The sequence below is a fragment of the Salvelinus fontinalis genome, chromosome 7 (assembly GCF_029448725.1).
Source record: "Salvelinus fontinalis isolate EN_2023a chromosome 7, ASM2944872v1, whole genome shotgun sequence".
In the NCBI taxonomy this organism is placed as follows: domain Eukaryota; kingdom Metazoa; phylum Chordata; class Actinopteri; order Salmoniformes; family Salmonidae; genus Salvelinus; species Salvelinus fontinalis.
Window position 1 is genome coordinate 43,985,547 of NC_074671.1, and position 19,496 is coordinate 44,005,042.

At 44.1% G+C, this 19,496-nt stretch overlaps 1 protein-coding gene across 3 annotated transcripts in view; it reads right to left on the reverse strand.

Annotated features, from left to right (window-relative positions):
• The window catches only part of LOC129859509 (neural cell adhesion molecule 2-like), a 441,041-nt gene that overhangs the window by 8,477 nt on the left and 413,068 nt on the right, over positions 1-19,496 (reverse strand). For 2 of the 3 annotated variants that reach the window (XM_055929373.1, XM_055929371.1), the window contains exon 15: positions 8,545-8,752. In XM_055929373.1, coding sequence (XP_055785348.1) covers positions 8,545-8,752 — 208 coding nt within the window. The remainder of the gene's footprint in view (positions 1-8,544; positions 8,753-19,496) is intronic. The other variant, XM_055929372.1, reaches the window with a different exon arrangement.

The following is a 19,496-nucleotide window of genomic DNA, read 5'->3' on the forward strand; positions in this document are numbered from 1 at the left end:
AGTCAACTCCATCACAATCTAATGTTACTATACACACGGTATCATCTCTTTCCATTCACCACTTACTGTCATCAGTAGGTGGACCATTTACATGTAAGTGTCTTACATAACATATACAATCCTACAGAACATTCAACACATCTCTAAGACTTAGAATCCCATTTTAGCACCACTTAAGCACCGTGGTGGATCTGATTTAGCATCTTAAACTTAAAGCATCTCCTACTTTCCATTAATCCAAATCCCTCAGATGTGTAGAAAGGCCCAAGTCAGAGGCAGTCTGCAGTCTCAGCAGGAAGATACAGTGGCTTGCGAAAGTATTCACCCCCTTGGCATTTTTCCTATTTTGTTGCCTTACAACCTGGAATTAAAATAGATTTTTGGGGGATTTGTATCATTTGACTTACACAACATGCCTAACACGTTGAAGATACAAAATATTTTTTATTGTGAAACAAAGCGTGTATAACTATTCAACCCCTCAAAGTCAATACTTTGTAGAGCCACCTTCTGCAGCAATTACAGCTGCAACTTTCTTGGGGTATGTATCTATAAGCTTGGCACATCTAGCCACTGGGATTTTCGTCCATTCTTCAAGGCAAAACTGTTCCGCTGGTGTACAGCAATCTCTAAGTCATCTCTAAGCCACAGATTCTCAATTGGATTGAGGACTGGACTTTGACCTGCCATTCCAAGACATTTAAATGTTTCCCCTTAAACCACTCAAGTGTTGCTTTAACAGTATGCTTAGGGTCATTGTCCTGCTGGAAGGTGAACCTCTATCCCAGTCTCAAATCTCTGTACGACTGAAACAAGTTTCCCTTAAGAATTCCTCTGTGTTTAGCGCCATCCATCATTCCTTCAATTCTGACCAGTTTCCCAGTCCCTGCCGATGAAAAACATCCCCACCGCATGATGCTGCCACCACAATGCTTCCCTGTGGCGATGGTGTTCTTGGGGTGATGAGGTATTTTTCCTTGATGGCCCAAAAGCTACATTTCTGTCTCATCTGTCCAGAGTACCTTCTTCCAAATGTTTGGGGAGTCTCCCACATGCTTTTTGGCAAACACTAAACGTGTATGCTTATTTTTTTCTTTTAGCAATTGTTTCTTTCTGGCAACTCTTCCGTAAAGCCCAGCTCTGTGGAGTGTGCGGCTTAAAGTGGTCCTATGGACAGATACTCCAATCTCCGCTGTGGAGCTTTGCAGCTCCTTCAGGGTTATCTTTGGTCTCTTTGTTGCCTCTCTGATTATTGCCCACCTTGGCTGGTCCATGAGTTTTGGTGGGCGGCCCTCTCTTGGCAGGTTTGTTGTGGTGCTATATTCTTTCCATTTTTTAATAATGGATTTAATGGTGCTCCGTGGGATGTTCAAAGTTTTGGATATTTTTTTATAACCCAACCCTGATCTGTACTTCTCCACAACTCTGTCCCTGACATGTTTGGAGAGCTCCTTGGTCTTCATGGTGCCACTTGTTTGGTGGTGCCCCTTGCTTAGTGGTGTTGCAGACTCTGGGGACTCTCAATGCAATTGAGAGTTTGTGGTATGACTTAAAGATTGCTGTACACCAGTGGAACGCATCCAACTTGAAGGAGCTGGAGCAGTTTTGCCTTGAAGAATGGGCAAAAATCCCATTGGCTAGATGTGCCAAGCTTATAGAAACATACCCCAAGAACTTGCAGCTGTAATTGCTGCAAAAGGTGGCTCTACAAAGTATGGACTTTGGGAGGGTGAATAGTTATGCACGCTCAACTTTTCAGTTTCTTTGTCTTATTTCTTGTTTGTTTCACAAGAAAAAATACTTTGCATCTTCAGAGTGGTAGGCATTTTGTGTAAATCTAATGATACAAACCCCCCAAAAATCTATTTTAATTCCAGGTTGCAAGGCAACAAAATAGGAAATATGCCAAGGGGGAGAATACTTTCGCAAGTCACTGTATATACTGATATCATGTGACACTTAGATTGCACACAGGTGGACTTTATTTAACAAATTATGTGAATTCTGAAGGTAGTTGGTTGCACCAGATCTTATTCAGAGACTTCATAGCAAAGGGAGTGCATACAAATGCACCCACCAGTTTTCCGTTTTACATTTTTATTTATTTTTTAAACAAGTAATTTTTTTAATTTCACTTCACCAATTTGGACTATTTGGTGTATGTCCACAACATGAAATCACCAAAAAATCGATTTAAATTACAGGTTGTAATACAACAAAATAGGAAAAACGCCAAGAGGATGAATACTTTTGAAAAGTACTGTATCACCTACCCACCCACAGACCAGACAGTCACACGCAAGCACGCACACACACAAACACACACACACACACACACACTGTAGACTCCATTAGACCTCCTTGTAACTCAGCACAATGTCAGTCTAGCTACACGCTGTCTTGTTAGGCTCTTCCCTTCCTTTGCCTTGGCTGAGAGACAGCAAGTAGGCACACTGACAACTCTCCCACTATCCATCTTTCTCCCTCTGTCCCTCTCTCCTCTTTCATTCTCTTTATCTCTCGCTCTCCCTAACCCCTCTCTCTCTTTCCATCTTTCCCAAGCTCTATCACTCTTTCCATCCATTCTGCTGTGCAAGAGTCATCAGTCCTATCTTGCATTTATTAATTATTCATGCTGTTTCAAATTAAACTCCAGCTCCATGGAATGAAAGTGGAGGTAAATAGTAATAGCTGTGGTTTTGTAATGGCATGCTCAGTGAATCCTGAACACAGATAAGCACACACTGTAACCTAGATTTAGACACTCTGAACAAACACATAGTCTTGTATTTCCACTCTTTCACATATACAGATTTTTTCACGTACACATGTATGTGCACACACGCCACAAATGCTGCTTACAAGCAACAATTAAAGCAGGAAGCCCCAGTGACTAGATGAATAAAAAAGTGGTCAGACGAAGCAGATGCTAAGCTACAGGACTGTTTTGCTAGCACAGACTGGAATATGTTCCGGGATTCCTCCGATGTCATTGGGGAGTACACCACATCAGTCATTGGCTTCATCATTAAGTGCATCGATGAGGTCGTCCCCACAATGACCGTACATACATACCCCAACCAGAAGTCATGGATTACAGGCAGCCTCCGTACTGAGCTAAAGGCTAGAGCTGCCGCTTTCAAGGACCGGGATTCTACCCTGAAGCTTTTAAGAAATCCCGCTATGCCCTCAGACGAACCATCAAACAGGCAAAGAGTCAATGCAGGACTAAGATTGAATTGTACCACACCGGCTCTGACGCTCGTCGGATGTGGCAGGGCTTGCAAACCATTACAGACTAGGAAGGAAGCACAGCCGAGAGCTACCCAGTGACACAAGCCTACCAGACAAGCTAAACTACTTCTATGCTCGCTTCAAGGCAAATAACACTGAAACATGCATGAGAGCACCAGCTGTTCCGGAAAACAGTGTGATCGCACTCTCCGCAGCCAATGTGAGTAAGACCTTTAAACAGGTCAACATTCACAAGGCCGCAGGGCCAGACAGATTACCAGGACGTGTACTGCGAGCATGCACTGATCAACTGGCAAGTGTCTTCAACGACATTTTCAACCTCTCCCTGTCCGAGTCTGTAATACCAACCTGTTTTAAGCAGACCACCATAGTGCATGTGCCCAAGAACACTAAGGTAACCTGCCTAAATCACTACCGACCCGTAGCACTCATGTCTGTAGCCATGAAGTGCTTTGAAAGGCTGGTCACGGCTCACATCAACACCATTATCCCAGAAACCCTAGACCCACTCCAAATTGCATACCGCCCCAACAGATCCACAGATGATACAATCTCTATTGCTCTCCACACTGCCCTTTCCCACCTGGACAAAAGGAATACTTATGTGAGAATACTATTCATTGACTACAGCTCAGAGTTCAACACCATAGCGCCCTCAAAGCTCATCAATAAGCTAAGGACCCTGGAACTAAACACCCCTCTGCAACTGGATCCTAGGCTTCCTGACGGGCCGCCCCCCAGGTGGTAAGGGTAGGTAATAACTCATATGTTACGCTGATTCTCAACATAGGGGCCCCTCAGGGGTGTTCGCTCAGTCCCCTCGTGTCCTCCCTATTCACTCATGACTGCACGGCCAGGCACGACTCCAACACCATCATTCAATTTGCCGATGACAAAACAGTGGTAGGTCTGATCACCGACAACGACGAGACAGCTTAAAGGGAGGAGGTCAGAGACCTGGCCGTGTGGTGCCAAGACAACAACCTCTCCCTCAATGTGATCAAGACAAAGGAGATGATTGTGGACTACAGAAAAAAGAGGACCGAGCACGCCCCCATTCTTATCGACGGGGCTGCAGTGGAGCAGGTTGAGAGCTTCAAGTTCCTTGGTGTCCACATCACCAACAAACCAACATGGTCCAAGCACACCAGGACAGCCATGAAGAGGGCACGAAAAAATGAATTCCCCCTCAGGAGACTGAAAAGATTTGGCATGGGTCTTGAGATCCTCAAAAGGTTCTACAGCTGCACCATCGAGAGCATCCTGAATTGTTGCATCACTGCCTGGTATGGCAACTGCTTGGCCTCCGACCGCAAGGCACTACAGAGGGTAGTGTGAACATCACTGGGGCCAAGCTTCCTGCCATTCAGAACCTCTATACCAGGTGGTGTCAGAGGATGGCCCTAAAAATTGTCAAAGACTCCAGCCACCCTAGTCATAGACTGTTCTCTATGCTACCGCATGGCAAGCGATACCGGAACGCCAAGTCTAGGTCCAAGAGGCTTCTTAACAGCTTCTATCCCCAAGCCATAAGACTCATGAACATCTAGTCAAATGGCTACCCAGACTATTTGCATTGCTCCCCCCCTTTTTTACACACCTGCTACTCTCTGTTGTCATCTATGCATAGTCACTTTAATAACTATCTACATGTACATACTACCTCAACTAACTGGTGCCTCCTGTCACGATCGTTTGGAGGATTGACGGACCAAAATGCAGCATTAGGAAAATAAGCCATCTCCTTTTATTGATGAAGAAGGCAAAACAAAACAAACACACTTAAGAACTAACCAAAACAATAAAACGATCGTGAAGCTAAATAAACGATGTGCACACACAGGCTACAAACGTTTAACATAGACAACTACTCACATCAAATGAAAGCCTATGGCTACCCTAAATATGGCTCCCAATCAGAGACAACAGAAATCAGCTGTCTCTAATTGGGAACTCATTCAGGCAACCATAGACTCTCCTAGACAACTAAACATACATAGACAACGCTAGACACATGTACTCAACACAAACCCATATACTACACCCAACACCCCCTTTACCATAGAATCACCCAAAACCAACCAAACACAAACATTCCCCATGTCACACCCTGACCTAACTAAAATAATAAAGCAAACAAAGAATACTAAGGCCAGGGCGTGACATAACCCCCCCCCTTAAGGTGCGAACTCCGGGCGCACCATTACACAGTCTATGGGAGGGTCTGGGTGGGCTTCCATCCACGGTGGCGGCTCCGGCTCTGGTCGTGGTCCCCACGTCACCACAGTCCCTAACCGCCTCCTTAGCTTCCTCCAAATGACCCCCCTCCACATTAACCCCACTGCATTAAGGGGCAGTTCCGGACTAAGGGGCAGCTCCGGACTAAGGGGCAGTACCAGGGTAAGGGGCAGTACCAGGGTAAGGGGCAGTACCAGGGTAAGGGGCAGCTCCGAACTAAGGGGCAGTACCAGGGTAAGGGACAGCACCAGGATAAGGGGCAGCACCAGGATAAGGGGCAGCTCCAGACTGAGGAACGGCAGCTCCGGACTGAGGGACTGCAGCTCCGGACTGAGGGATGGCCCATGGCTGGCTGACAGATCTGGCTGCTCATGGCTGGCTGATGGATCTGGCTGCTCATGGCTGGCTGACGGATCTGGCTGTTCATGGCTGGCTGACGGATCTGGCTGCTCATGGCTAGCTGACGGATCTGGCTGCTCATGGCTAGCTGACGGATCTGGCTGCTCATGGCTAGCTGACGGATCTGGCTGCACATGGCTAACTGACGGATCTGGCTGCTCATGGCTGGCCGACGGATCTGGCTGCTCATGGCTAGCTGACAGCTCTGGCAGATCCTGTCTGGTTGGCGGCTCTGGCAGATCCTGTCTGGTTGGCGGCTCTGGCAGATCCTGTCTGGTTGGCGGCTCTGGCAGATCCTGTCTGACGGACGGCTCTAGCGGCTCCTGTCTGGCGGGCGGCTCTAGCGGCTCCTGTCTGGCGGGCGGCTCAGTAGGCTCATGGCAGACGGGCGGCTTTGCAGGCTCATGGCAGACGGGCGGCTTTGCAGGCTCATTGCAGACGGATGGCTCAGATGGCGCTGGGGAGACGGATGGCTCAGATGGCGCTGGGGAGACGGATGGCTCAGATGGCGCTGGAGAGACGGATGGCTCAGATGGCGCTTGGCAGACGGGCAGTTCAGGCATTGCTGTGCAGACGGCAGACTCCTGCCGGCTGAGGCGCACTGTAGGCCTGGTGCGTGGTGCCGGGACTGGTGGTACCGGGCTGGGGACACGCATCTCAGGGCTAGTGCGGGGAGCAGCAACAGGACGCACAGGACTCTGGGGACACACAGGAGGCTTAGTGCGTGGTTTAGGCACTGGTGGTAAAGGGCTGGAGACACGCACCATATGGCTAGTGCGTGGAGGAGGCACTGGTGGTACTGGGTTGGGGCGGGGAGGTGGCGCCGGAAATACCGGACCGTGCAGGCGTACTGGCTCCCTTGAACGCCGAGCCTGCCCAACCCTACCTGGTTGTATGCTCCCCGTCGCCTGACCAGTGCGGGGAGGTGGAAAAACCCGCACCGGCCTATGTAGGCGAACCGGGGACACCATGCGTAAGGCTGGTGCCATGTACGCCGGCCCGAGGAGACGCACTGGTGACCAGATGCGTTGGGCTGGCTTCATGACATACGGCTCAACGCTCAGTCTAGCCCGGCCGATACGTGGAGCTGGAATGTACCAAACCGGGCTATGCACGAGTACAGGAGACACCGTGCGCTCTACTGCGTAACACGGTGTCTGCCCGTACTCTCGCTCTCCACGGTAAGTACAGGGAGTAGGCGCAGGTTTCCTACCTGACTTCGCCACACTCCCTTTAAGGCCCCCCCCAAGAAATTTTTGGGTTGAACTCACGGGCTTCCAGCCTTGTCTCCGTGCTGCCTCCTCATATCGCCTCCTCTCGGCTTTAGCTGCCTCCAGCTCTTCACGAGGAAGGCGATATTCTCCCGGTTGTGCCCACGGCCCCTTACCATCCAGTATCTCCTCCCATGTCCACGAATCCTGTGTAGGTGGGTCCTGTTGCCGCTTTACATGCTGCTTGGTCCTGTAATGGTGAGTAGTTCTGTCACGATCGTTTGGAGGATTGACGGACCAAAATGCAGCATTAGGAAAATAAGCCATCTCCTTTTATTGATGAAGAAGGCAAAACGAAACAAACACACTTAAGAACTAACCAAAACAATAAAACGATCGTGAAGCTAAATAAACGATGTGCACACACAGGCTACAAACGTTTAACATAGACAACTATTCACATCAAATGAAAGCCTATGGCTACCCTAAATATGGCTCCCAATCAGAGACAACAGAAATCAGCTGTCTCTAATTGGGAACTCATTCAGGCAACCATAGACTCTCCTAGACAACTAAACATACATAGACAACGCTAGACACATGTACTCAACACAAACCCATATACTACACCCAACACCCCCTTTACCATAGAATCACCCAAAACCAACCAAAAATAATAATAAAATAATAAAGCAAACAAAGAATACTAAGGCCAGGGCGTGACACCTCCACACATTGACTCTGTATCGGTACCCCTGTATATAGTCTCGCTGTTGTTATTTTACTGCTGCACTTTAATTACTTGTTACTTTTATCTCTGATTCTTATCCGTATATTTTTTTAACTGCATTGTTGGTTAGGGGCTCGTAAGTAAGCATTTCACTCTAAGTTCAACACCTGTTGTATTCGGCACATGTGACTAATACTATTTGATTTGATTTGACACACATGCGCGAACGTGCAAAAACCAACACATGCGTGCATACACACCGAACATACCACATACAAGTTCACATGAAAAAACAAACTGCCAAGTATATTTCTGCATAATGAAGAGTGAGCATTAAAAGATTGAAGGAGTGATTTACATATTTTGACAGTGGGGAGTGTCCGGGTGAGATATAAACTGTCTCAATAGTCTAAATTGGCTTACTTTCCATCATCTGCAATTATATGTAAAGTTTGGACAGGTGAAAATAAATATGTCAGAAACAAAATGGAGGATTAACTTTCACCTATCCAATTCTTCCAGATCAGAATGTATGAGGGAAAAGGGAGTAGAAAGAATTGAGATACACTCTGAGAGGGAGTGAGTGAGTAAGCAAGTGAGTGAGTGAGCAGGTAAACAATCACTTGCGACTAACTGCCTGACTGACTGACAATGTCACATCACACATTCTATGACACAAGGTCAGTCTTCACAATTCAAAGGTCCACTCACAGGTAGGCGGCCTTGCCCTCCTCCATCTCCTTGCTCTTGCCGCTGGTGGCCGTCTTCTTGCTGCAGAGCTTGCGCGTGATACACATGAGCAGGCCGCACTGGCGCAGGAAGTAGCAGCTGACGTCCACCACCACGAGTACCAGGAGGAAGCCGACCAGGCCCAGGCCCACCACAGGTCCCAACCCCAGGCCGCTGAATAGGGAGTCTGCTGGATGGAGGCCGGACAGAGGGAGAGTACTGTTACTCAATGAGTTACAGAGAAAGAGTAAGTGACACACATCTTATTAACATAACCCTGGCCACCCACAGGCCTGAGTCCAAGGCCCCTGAACAGGGAGTCTGCTGGATGGAGGCCAGACAGAGAGAGAGTATTGTCACTCAACAAGTTATATACCGAGTCACCACCGCCCCTAGACCCAAGCTGCTGAACTGGGAGTCTGCTAAGATGGGAGAAACAGAGAGAGAGCCCTGTGGGAAGCTGCTATAGACCACCAAGTGCTAACAGTCAGTATGTGCTTGATAATGTATGTGATATCAACAGAGTGGCATATTTTCTGGGTGATTTTAATATTGACTGGATTTCATCAAGCTGCCAAATCAAGAAAAAGCTTCAAACTGTAACCAATGCCTGCAACCTGGTTCAGGTTATCAGTCAACCTACCAGGGTAGTTACAAACAGCACAGTAATTATATAATCAACATGTATTGATCACACCTTTACTGATGCTGCAGAATTGTGCTTTAAAGCAGAATACAAACCCATCAGATGTGGTGATCACAATACAGTAGCCATATCTAGGAAAACCAAAGTTCCAAAGGCTGGGCCTAATAGAGTGTGTAATAGGTAATACAATACGTTTTGTATTGATTCCTATGTTGTTGATGTAAAAATTATTTGTTGGTCTGTGGTGTGTATTTAGGAGCAACCAGACACCTCACGTTTATGAAATTGCTTATTCCAGTTACTAATACTCAAGCAGCCATTAACCTTTCTGAACCACCCATCCCGGATCCGGGATAATTGTCAACAGAAACGTTGTTGCAAAATATATTGCAAAACACAGCTTAGCCTTTTGTTAATCCATCTGTCGTCTCACATTTTGAAATTATGCTTTACAGCGAAAGCAATACAAGCGTTTGTGTAAGTTTATCGATCGCTCTACAAAACAATAAGTACACCTAGCATCAGGTAACTTGGTCACGGAAATCAGAAAAGCAATCAAATGAATCGTTTACCTTTGATCATCTTCGGATGTGTTCACTCACGAGACTCCCAGTTAGAGAACAAATGTTCCTTTTGTTCCATAAAGATATTTTTTATATCCAAATACCTCCGTTAGTTTGATGCGTTATGCCCAGGAATCCACCGGAAAGAGCGGTCGCGACAACGCCGACAAAAATTCCAAATTATATCCATAATGTCCACAGAAACATGTCAAAAGTTTTTTATAATCCATCCTCAGGGTGTCTTTCAAATATCTATTCGATAATATATCAACCGGAACAGTTGGCTCTTCACTAGGACCGGGAGTAACAATGACTGCCTTTCTCTTTTGCGCACAAGTCACTCTGAGAGCCCTCACCTATCCACTTACGCAATGTGGTCGTCCACGCTCATTCTTCAAAATAAAAGAACTTCCGGAAGTGAATGGTGGGTTGTGAACGATGGTAGACGACACACCCCCTTCAACATGCATACTATAAACAGACCAAACTCATCTTGTCTTGTCTTATTATCTTTGGTTGATGCGAAAAAACAAACATGGCGGCGCACATACTACATATTGTCGGATTACTTTCGATTTCTAGAAAGTATTTTACTAAATTATTTAGATCAATGGTAAGCTCACCCGTGATGTAATTAATTATACATAGTAATTGCTATTAGCTAATTCATATTGTAGTTTCTGTCAGCCGAGAGTAAAAATATATGACCTCTTGTTTTATGTCAATCTTTCCTCAGTTAGTGCTAGGACAAATGTAGCCTACATTTTTCCGGTTTGGATGATTATGTTATGCTGTAGATACTTCTGTGAATGTCTGAACATTGCATCCAAAAATAAACTGCTCACATTCTGGACATAACTTTGTAAGGACTGTGTTTGTGTAAATAGTTTCTGAAAAAAGTGTTGCCAGCTCAAATGCTGATGGTTGCATCATTTTAAACTGGCCTGTTCTAAATAAGCATTCTAAATAAGAGTATATGAATATGAATATGTTAACAAAAAGTGCAGCTGGTTTCAGAATGCAACTTTAGGGTAAGACAACTTTAGGTATTTTTGAACGTAACTAATCGATACAATTGAAGACGGGATGATCTGTGTACAATACCGGAAGAAAACAATGTGTAGCATGCTTTCTGGTCACGCGCCTCTAACAAACAGTACACTTCACTGGAGCCTCATTCTGAACATGGCTACTTCTTAATTTCTCAAAGGAAAAACATCAACCAATTCCTAAAGACTGTTCACATTCAGTGGAAGCGATAGGAACTGCAGGAAGGTCCCTTAGAAATCTGAATTCCCAATGAAACCCCATTGAAAAAAGAGTGACCTCAAAACAAAAAAATCTGAATGGTTTGTCCTCTGGGTTTTACCTGCCAAATAAGTTCTGTTATAGTCACAGACATGATTCCAACAATTGTAGAAACTTCAGAGTGTTTTCTATCCAATACTAATAATAATATGCATATATTAGCATCTGGGACAGAGTAGGAGGCAGTTTACTCTGGGCACGCTTTTCATCCAAACGTCAAAATGCTGCCCCCTATCCTAGAGAAGTTAACAAGTAGTGATGAAGTCAATCTCTTCACTTTGAACCATGAGAGATTGACATGCATACTATTAATGTTAGCTCCCCATGTACATTAACTTCTCTAGGGTAGGGGGCAGCATTCGGAATTTTGGATGAAAAGCATGCCCAAATTAAACTGCCTGCTTCTCGGGCCCAGAAGATATGATATGCATATAACTGGTAGATTTGGATAGAAAACACTCTAACGTTTCCAAAACTGTTAAAATAGTGTTTGTGAGTATAACGGAACTGATTTGGCAGGTGAAAACCTGAGAAATCCATTCGGGAAGTCGTTTTTTGTTGTTGGTTTTGTAGTTTTCTATTCAATGCCATTACAGTACCCATTGACTTAGGACTCAAATTGCAGTTCTTATGCCTTCCACTAGATGCCAACAGTCTTTAGAAATTGTTTCAGGCTTGTATTCTGAAAAATGAGGAAATAAGAGCAGTCTGAATGAGTGGACCCTAAAGTGTCCCAGAGCTTTTTCATGCGCGCGACCAAGAGAGTGCCTTTCTTGTTTACCTTTTATATTGACGACATTATTGTCCGGTTGAAATATTATCGATTATTTAGGCTAAAAACAACCTGAGGATTGAATATAAACATCGTTTGACATGTTTCTATGAACAATAAGGATACAATTTGGATTTTTTGTCTGCCTGTTTTGACTACGTTTCAGCCTGTGGATTACTGAAGAAAACGTGCGAACAAAACGGAGGTTTTTGGATATAAAGAGACTTTATCGAACAAAAGGAACATTTATTGAGTAAATTAATGTCTGCTGAGTGCAACCATATGAAGACCATCAAAGGTAAGGGATTAATTTTATCTCTATTTCTGACTTGTGTAACTCTTCTACTTGGCTGGTTACTGTTTGTAATGATTTGTCTGCTGGGCTATGTTCTCAAATAATCGTAAGGTATGCTTTCGCCGTAAAGCATTTTAAAAATCTGACACCGTGGTTGGATTCACAAGAAGTTAATCTTTAAACCTATGTAAAATATGTTTTGTTTTCTGAATTTTTATAATGAGTATTTCTGTATTTGAATTTGGCGCCCAGCAGTTTCACTGGCTGTTGAAGAGGTGGGACGCTAACGTCTCACGTACCCAAGAGGGGTTAACGAGTCACTATCTCCCGATTTAAACTCAAAAGATATAAATATCTCTTACATCAATCACAGTCAATTATTAATCATTACCGCATCAGTCTCATTCTGAACGTCGCACAATTCTTGGATATCTGCACAAACCCTAACCTAACGTATAAATCAGCAATACACAAATTGGCTTAATTATTTATTTACATACTCACTAAATAATCACACAGAAATACATAAACACACAGTATAGGCTGAATTGATTATTAACATAATGCAATGAAAAGTCCCTAGTGGACTAACCCGATATGGCGGATAGTTACACAATGGAGAGAGGGTGGGGACAAATAAAGGTTGGGGAAGACAGAAGGGGACCCATTGTACATACAGTTGGAAAACTATGCTCATGGGAATGTGAATACTTTGCACAAGAACGACCGCTCATTCGAAAAGAAATGCAATGTACACTACCGTTCAAAAGTTTGGGGTCACTTAGAAATGTCCTGGTTTTTGAAAGAAAAGCACATCTTTGTCCTTTAAATAACATCAAATTGATCAGAAATACAGTGTAGACATTGTTAATATTGTAAATGACTACTGTAGCTGGAAACGGCAGATTCTTTATGGAATATACATAGGCGTACAGAGGCCCAATATCAAAAAACCTTCGGTCTATATCAAATCTCCTATTCCTCTCAAAGATCTTTAGAAAAAGCTGTCACTGCCTTCCTGAGTGGTTCCTCAGTGGTCCCGTGTGGCTCAGTTGGTAGAGCATGACGCTTGCAACGCCAGGGTTGTGGGTTCGATTCCCACGGGAGACCAGTACAAAAAAGTATGAATGTATGTACTTGTAAGTTGCTCTGGATAAGAGCGTCTGCTAAATGACTTAAATGTAATGTAAATGAAGACAAACAATGTATACAAAACGCTTCTGTCTGGTTTTAGACCCCGAGACTGCACTTGTGAAGGTGGTAAATTACCTTTTAATGGCGTCAGACCGAGGCTCTGCATCTGTCCTCGTGCTCCTACACCTTAGTGCTGCTTTTGATACCATCGATCACCACATTCTTTTGGAGAGATTGGAAACCCAAATTGGTCTACACGGGCAAGTTCTGGCCTGGTTTAGATCTTATCTGTCGGATAGATATCAGTTTGTCTCCGTGGATGGTTTGTCAAATCAACTGTATATTACGGTGATCCTCAAGGTTCCATTTTGATGTGATGTCATTCGGAAACATAATATTAACTTTCACTGCTATGCGGATGACACACAGCTGTACATTTCGATGAAACATGGTGAAGCCTCAAAATAGCCCTCGCTGGAAGCCTGTGTTTCAGACATAAGAAAGTGGATGGCTGCAAACTTTCTACTTTTAAACTCGGACAAGACAGAGATGCTTGTTCTAGGTTCGAAGAAACAATGAGATATTCTGTTAAATCTGACAATTAATCTTGATGGTTGTACAGTTGTCTCAAATAAAACTGTGAAGGACCTCGGCGTTACTTTGGACCCTGATCTCTCTTTTGACGAACATATCAAGACTGTTTCAAGGACAGCTTTTTTCCATCTACGTAACATTGCAAAAATCGGAAACTTTCTGTCCAAAAATGATAAAGAAAAATATATCCATGCTTTTGTCACTTCCAGGTTAGACTACTGCAATGCTATACTTTCCGACTACCTGGATAAAGCACTACATAAACTTCAGCAAGTGCTAAACAAGGCTGCTGGAATCTTGACTAGAACCATCATTTTTGATCATATTACTCCAGTGCTAGCCTCTCTACACTGGCTTCCTGTTAAGGCAAGGGCTGATTTCAAGGTTTTACTGCTAACCTACAAAGCATTACATGGGCTTGCTCCTACCTATTTTTCCAATTTGGTCCTGCAGTACAAACCTACACGTACGCTACGGTCACAAGACGCAGGGCTCCTTATTGTCCCTAGAATTCCTAAGCAAACAGCTGGAGGCAGGGCTTTCTCCTATAGAGCTCCATTTTATGGAATGGTCTGCCTACCCATGTGAGAGACGCAGACTCGGACTCAACCTTTAAGTCTTTATTGAAGACTCATCTCTTCAGTAGGTCCTATGATTGACTGTAGTACGGCCCAGGAGTGTGAAGGTGAACGGAAAGGCACTGGAGCAATGAATCGCCCTTGCTGTCTCTGCCTGGCCGGTTCCCCTCTCTCCACTGGGATTCTCTGCCTCTAACCCTATTACGGGGGCTGAGTCACTGGCTTACTGGTGCTCTTCCATACTGTCCCTAGGAGGGGTGCGTCACTTGAGTGGGTTGAGTCACTGATGTGGTCATCCTGTCTGGGTTGGCGCTCACCCCTTGGGTTGTGCCGTGACGGAGATCTTTGTGGGCTATACTCGGCCTTGGCTCAGGATGGTAAGTTGGTGGTTGAAGATATCCCTCTAGTGGTGTGGGGGCTATGCTTTGGAAAAGTGGGTGGGGTTATATGCTGCCTGTTTGGCCCTGTCCGGGAGAATCCTTGGATGGGGCCACAGTGTCTCCTGACCTCTCCTGTTTCAGCCTCCAGTATTTATATTGCAGTAGTTTGTGTCGGGGGGCTAGGGTCAGTCTGTTATATCTGGAGTATTTCTTTCTTTCTTTCTCTCTGAGGACCTGAGCCCTTGGACCATGCATCATGGCTACCTGGCCTGATGACTCCTTGCTGTCCCCAGTCCACCTGGCCGTGCTGCTGCTCCAGTTTAAACTCTTCTGCCTGTGGCTATGGAACCCTGACCTGTTCACCGGACGTGCTAACTGTCACAGACCTGCTGTTTTCAACTCTCTAGAGACAGGAGCGGTAGAGATACTCTAAATTGTGATCGCCCGCAAAAAGCGATCACAGGAGCGGTAGAGATACTCTGAATGTGATCGCCCACGAAAAGCCAACTGACATTTACTCCTGAGGTGCTGACCTGTTGCACCCTCGACAACCACTGTGATTATTATTATTTAACCCTGTTGGTTATCTATGAACATTTGAACATCTTGGCCATGTTCTGTTATAATCTCCACCCGGCACTGCCAGAAGAGGACTGGCCACCCCTCATAGCCTGGTTCCTCTCTAGGTTTCTTCCTAGGTTCTGGCCTTTCTAGGGAGTTTTTCCTAGCCACCGTGCTTCGACACCTGCATTGCTAGCTGTTTGGGGTTTTAGGCTGGGTTTCTGTACAGCACTTTGAGATATCAGCTGGTGTAAGAAGGGCTTTACAAATCAATTTGATTTGATTATCAGCAACCATCACTCCTGTGTTCCAATGGCACGTTGTGTTAGCTAATCCAAGTTTATTATTTTAAAAGGCTAATTGATCATTAGAAAACTCTTTAGCAAAGCTGAAAACTATTGTCCTGATTAAAGAAGCAATAAAACTGGCCTACTTTAGACTAGTTGAGTATCTGGACCATCAGCATTTGTGGGTTCGATTACAGACTCTAAGTGGCCAGAAACAAATACTTTCTTCTGAAGCTCGTCAGTCTATTCTTCTTCTGAGAAATTAAGGCTATTTCATGTGATAAATTGCCAAGAAATTGAAGGTCTTGTACAATTGTACAACGATGTGTACTACTCCCTTCACAGAACAGCGCAAACTGGCTCTAACCAGAATAGAAAGAGGAGTGGGAAGCCCTGGTGTACAACTGAGCAAGAGGACAAGTACATTAGAGTATCTAGTTTGAGAAACAGATGCCTCCCAAAGTCCTCAACTGGCAGGTTCATTAAATAGGACCCGCGAACTACCAGTCTTGTCACGTTCTGACCCTAGTTCTTGTGTTTATCTGTTGTTTTGTTGGTCAGGACGTGAGCTGGGTGGGCATTTCTATGTGTTGTGTTTCTATGTTGGGTTAAAGGGTTTCCTGGTTTGGCTCTCAATTAGAGGCAGGTGTTTGGCGTTTCCTCTGATTGAGAGTCATATTAAGGTAGGTTGTTCTCACTGTTTGTTTGTGGGTGATTGTCGCTGTGTCTGTGTTTATTGCACCACACGGTACTGTCTCGTTCGTTTTTCCTGTTCATTGCGTGCGTCGTATTATGTAGTTTGCATGTTCAGGTCAGTCTACGTTGTTTGTTATTTTGTAATATTTCAAGTATAGTTCGTGTCTATTAAATTCATTATGTCTACATACCTTGCTGCACATTGGTCTTCCGATCCCTCTCTCCTCTCCTCGTCTGAGGAGGAGGAAGAAGTAGACAATCGTTACAAGTCTCAATGGCGAAGAGGTGACTCCGAGATGCTGGCCTTCTAGGCAGAGTTGCAGAGAATAAGCCACATCTCAGACTGACCAATAAAAATGTAAGATTAAGATGGGCAAAAGAACACAGACACAAGACAGAGGAAGATTGGACATTTTTTTATGGACAGATAAATCTAACTTAGAGGTGCTCACAAAGAAGAACATTTGTGAGATGCAGAAAAAATGAAAAGATGCTGCAGGATTGCTTGACGCCATCTGTCAAGCACGGTGGAGGCAATGTGATGGTCTGGGGGTGCTTTGGTGGTGGTAAAGTGGGAGATCTTTACAGCGTAAAAGATATCTTGAAGAAGGAAGGCTATCACTCCATTTTGTAACGCCATGCCATACACTGTGGACGGCACTTAATTGGAGCCAATTTCCTCCTACAACAGGACAATGACCCAAAGCACAGCTCCAAACTATGCAATAACTATTTCGGAAAGAAGCAGTCAGCTGGTATTCTGTCTATAATGGAGTGGCCAGCACAGTCACCGGATCTCAACCTTTTTGAGCTGTTGTGGGAGCAGCTAGACCTTATGGTACGTAAAAAGTGCCCATCAAGCCAATCCAACTTGTGGGAGGTGGTTCAGGAAGCATGGGGTGAAATCTCTTCAGATTACCTCAACAAATTGACAACTAGAGTGCCAAATTTCTGCAAGGCTGTAATTGTTGCAAATGGAGGATTCTTTGATGAAAGCAAAGTTTGAAGGACAATTATTATTTCAATTAAAAATCATTATTTACGTCTTGACTATATTTCCTATTAATTTTGCAACTAATTTCATGTATGTTTTCATGGAAAACAAGGACATTTCTAAGTGACGCCAAACTTTTGAAAGGTAGTGAATATATTTACGCTTGTATGTCTTTGTCATCTCGCTGTTGAAACCACTCGATCTGTCTATGGTGAGTTCGATGCAAGTCTCTGGTTGTCCACCAGAAGTCACAATATCCTTAGTAGTTGTAGTAAACTTCTTTGTCTCTGAGTGTTCGTTAGACTGGTTCCATCAGCGGTACCCACGCATTTGTCCTCGGTCAAGTTTACGAGGCTACCGGAATTTAAACAGCTGCAGACTGAATGTTCCTGTATAGTCCCTATCCTCTTCACTCGAAAGTTCCAGAGGGTCCCACCATTTTCTGGTCTTGTAGTGTTAAACCATTTGTTATGTATTCAGCTCGCGCTGCAAGTGGACTGGTTTCAAATAGAGCTAGGACCACTTTACACACCGGCAGCAACACGGCATGTTTTGGTCTGATATGTTAATTCTTCAGCGAGTAATTTTAAGCACTCACCTTGGAGGGCGGTTTCATCACATTGCCACAATGTTGGCGCTCACGTGGGCGTGGTTACTGACTTGGCAAAAGATTAGATGAAAAACAATTACCTCATTTAGACGGCTAAAATCACATTTCATCTTCACAAAAGTATTCTTAATCACATAAGTTTTACAACATTTAGATGCAACCCTGGTAAGTCGGACGTGTCTACTTTCAGAGTATATTTATCTTGTTATACTGTCCTTAATGATATCACAAAACAATATACTTTTGACAGGATGTATTGTTTAGATCCCCCACCAAACATTTCCCACATTCTTTATGTTAGAAATATTGTTTCAATGTCCAATTTTTTATGTTAATGTTTTAGCCAAGTGTCTCTCTGTTGTAACACTCAGACATTCCATTCTTAATACTGCAAAGGCAAGAGAGAGAAAGTTTAAGACTGGCGTTAACTTCTTTGGGGTAGGGGGCAGTATTTTTACGTCTGGATGAAAAGCGTGCCCAGAGTAAACTGCATGCTACTCAGCCATAAAATCTAGAATATGCATATTATTAGTATATTTGGATAGAAAACACTCTGACGTTTCTAAAACTGTTTGAATAATGTCTGTGAGTATAACAGAACTCATATGGCTGGCAAAAACCTGAGAAAAAATCCTACCAGGAAGTGGGAAATCTGAGGTTGTTCATTTTTCAACTCATTCCCTACTGAAGATACAGTGTATATTGGTCATGTTTCACTTCCTACGGCTTTCAGTAGATGTCAACAGTCTTTAGAGCCATGTCTGATGCTTCTACTGTGAAGTGGGGCCGAATGAGAGGGGATTGAGTAATGTCTACCATGAGCTGAACATGCGCTGACCATGCGCTGATCATGTGATAGAGAGCTCTGTTCCATCGCACTTCTGAAGACAAAGGAATTCTCCGGTTGAAACATTATTGAAGAATAATGTTAAAAACATCCTTAAGATTGATTCAATACTTTGTTTTTCATGTTTCTACGGACTGTAATATAACTTTTTTCACTTTTCGTCCGTACTTTCCGCTGGACTTGCACGCGCGTCTTGAGTTTGAAAAATGTACTGAATGCTAGAACAACAAGGAGGTATTTGGACATAAATGATGGACATTATCGAACAAAACAAACATTTATTGTGGAACTGGGATTCCTGGGAGTGCATTCTGATGAAGATCATCAAAGGTAAGTGAATGTTTATAATGTTATTTCTGACTTCTGTTGACTGAACAATATGGCAGATATATTTTTGTCTTGATTGGGCTCTGAGCGCCGACCTCAGATTATTGCATGGTTTGCTTTTTCCGTAAAGCTTTTTTGAAATCTGACAGAGCAGTTGCATTAAGGAGAAGTGCATCTAAAGTTCCATGCATAACACTTGTATTTTCATCAACATTTATAATGAGTATTTCTGTAAATTGATGTGGCTCTCTGAAAAGTCACCGGATGTTTTGGAACTACTGAACGTAACGCGTCAATGTAAACTCAGATTTTTGGATATAAATATGAACTTTACCGAACAAA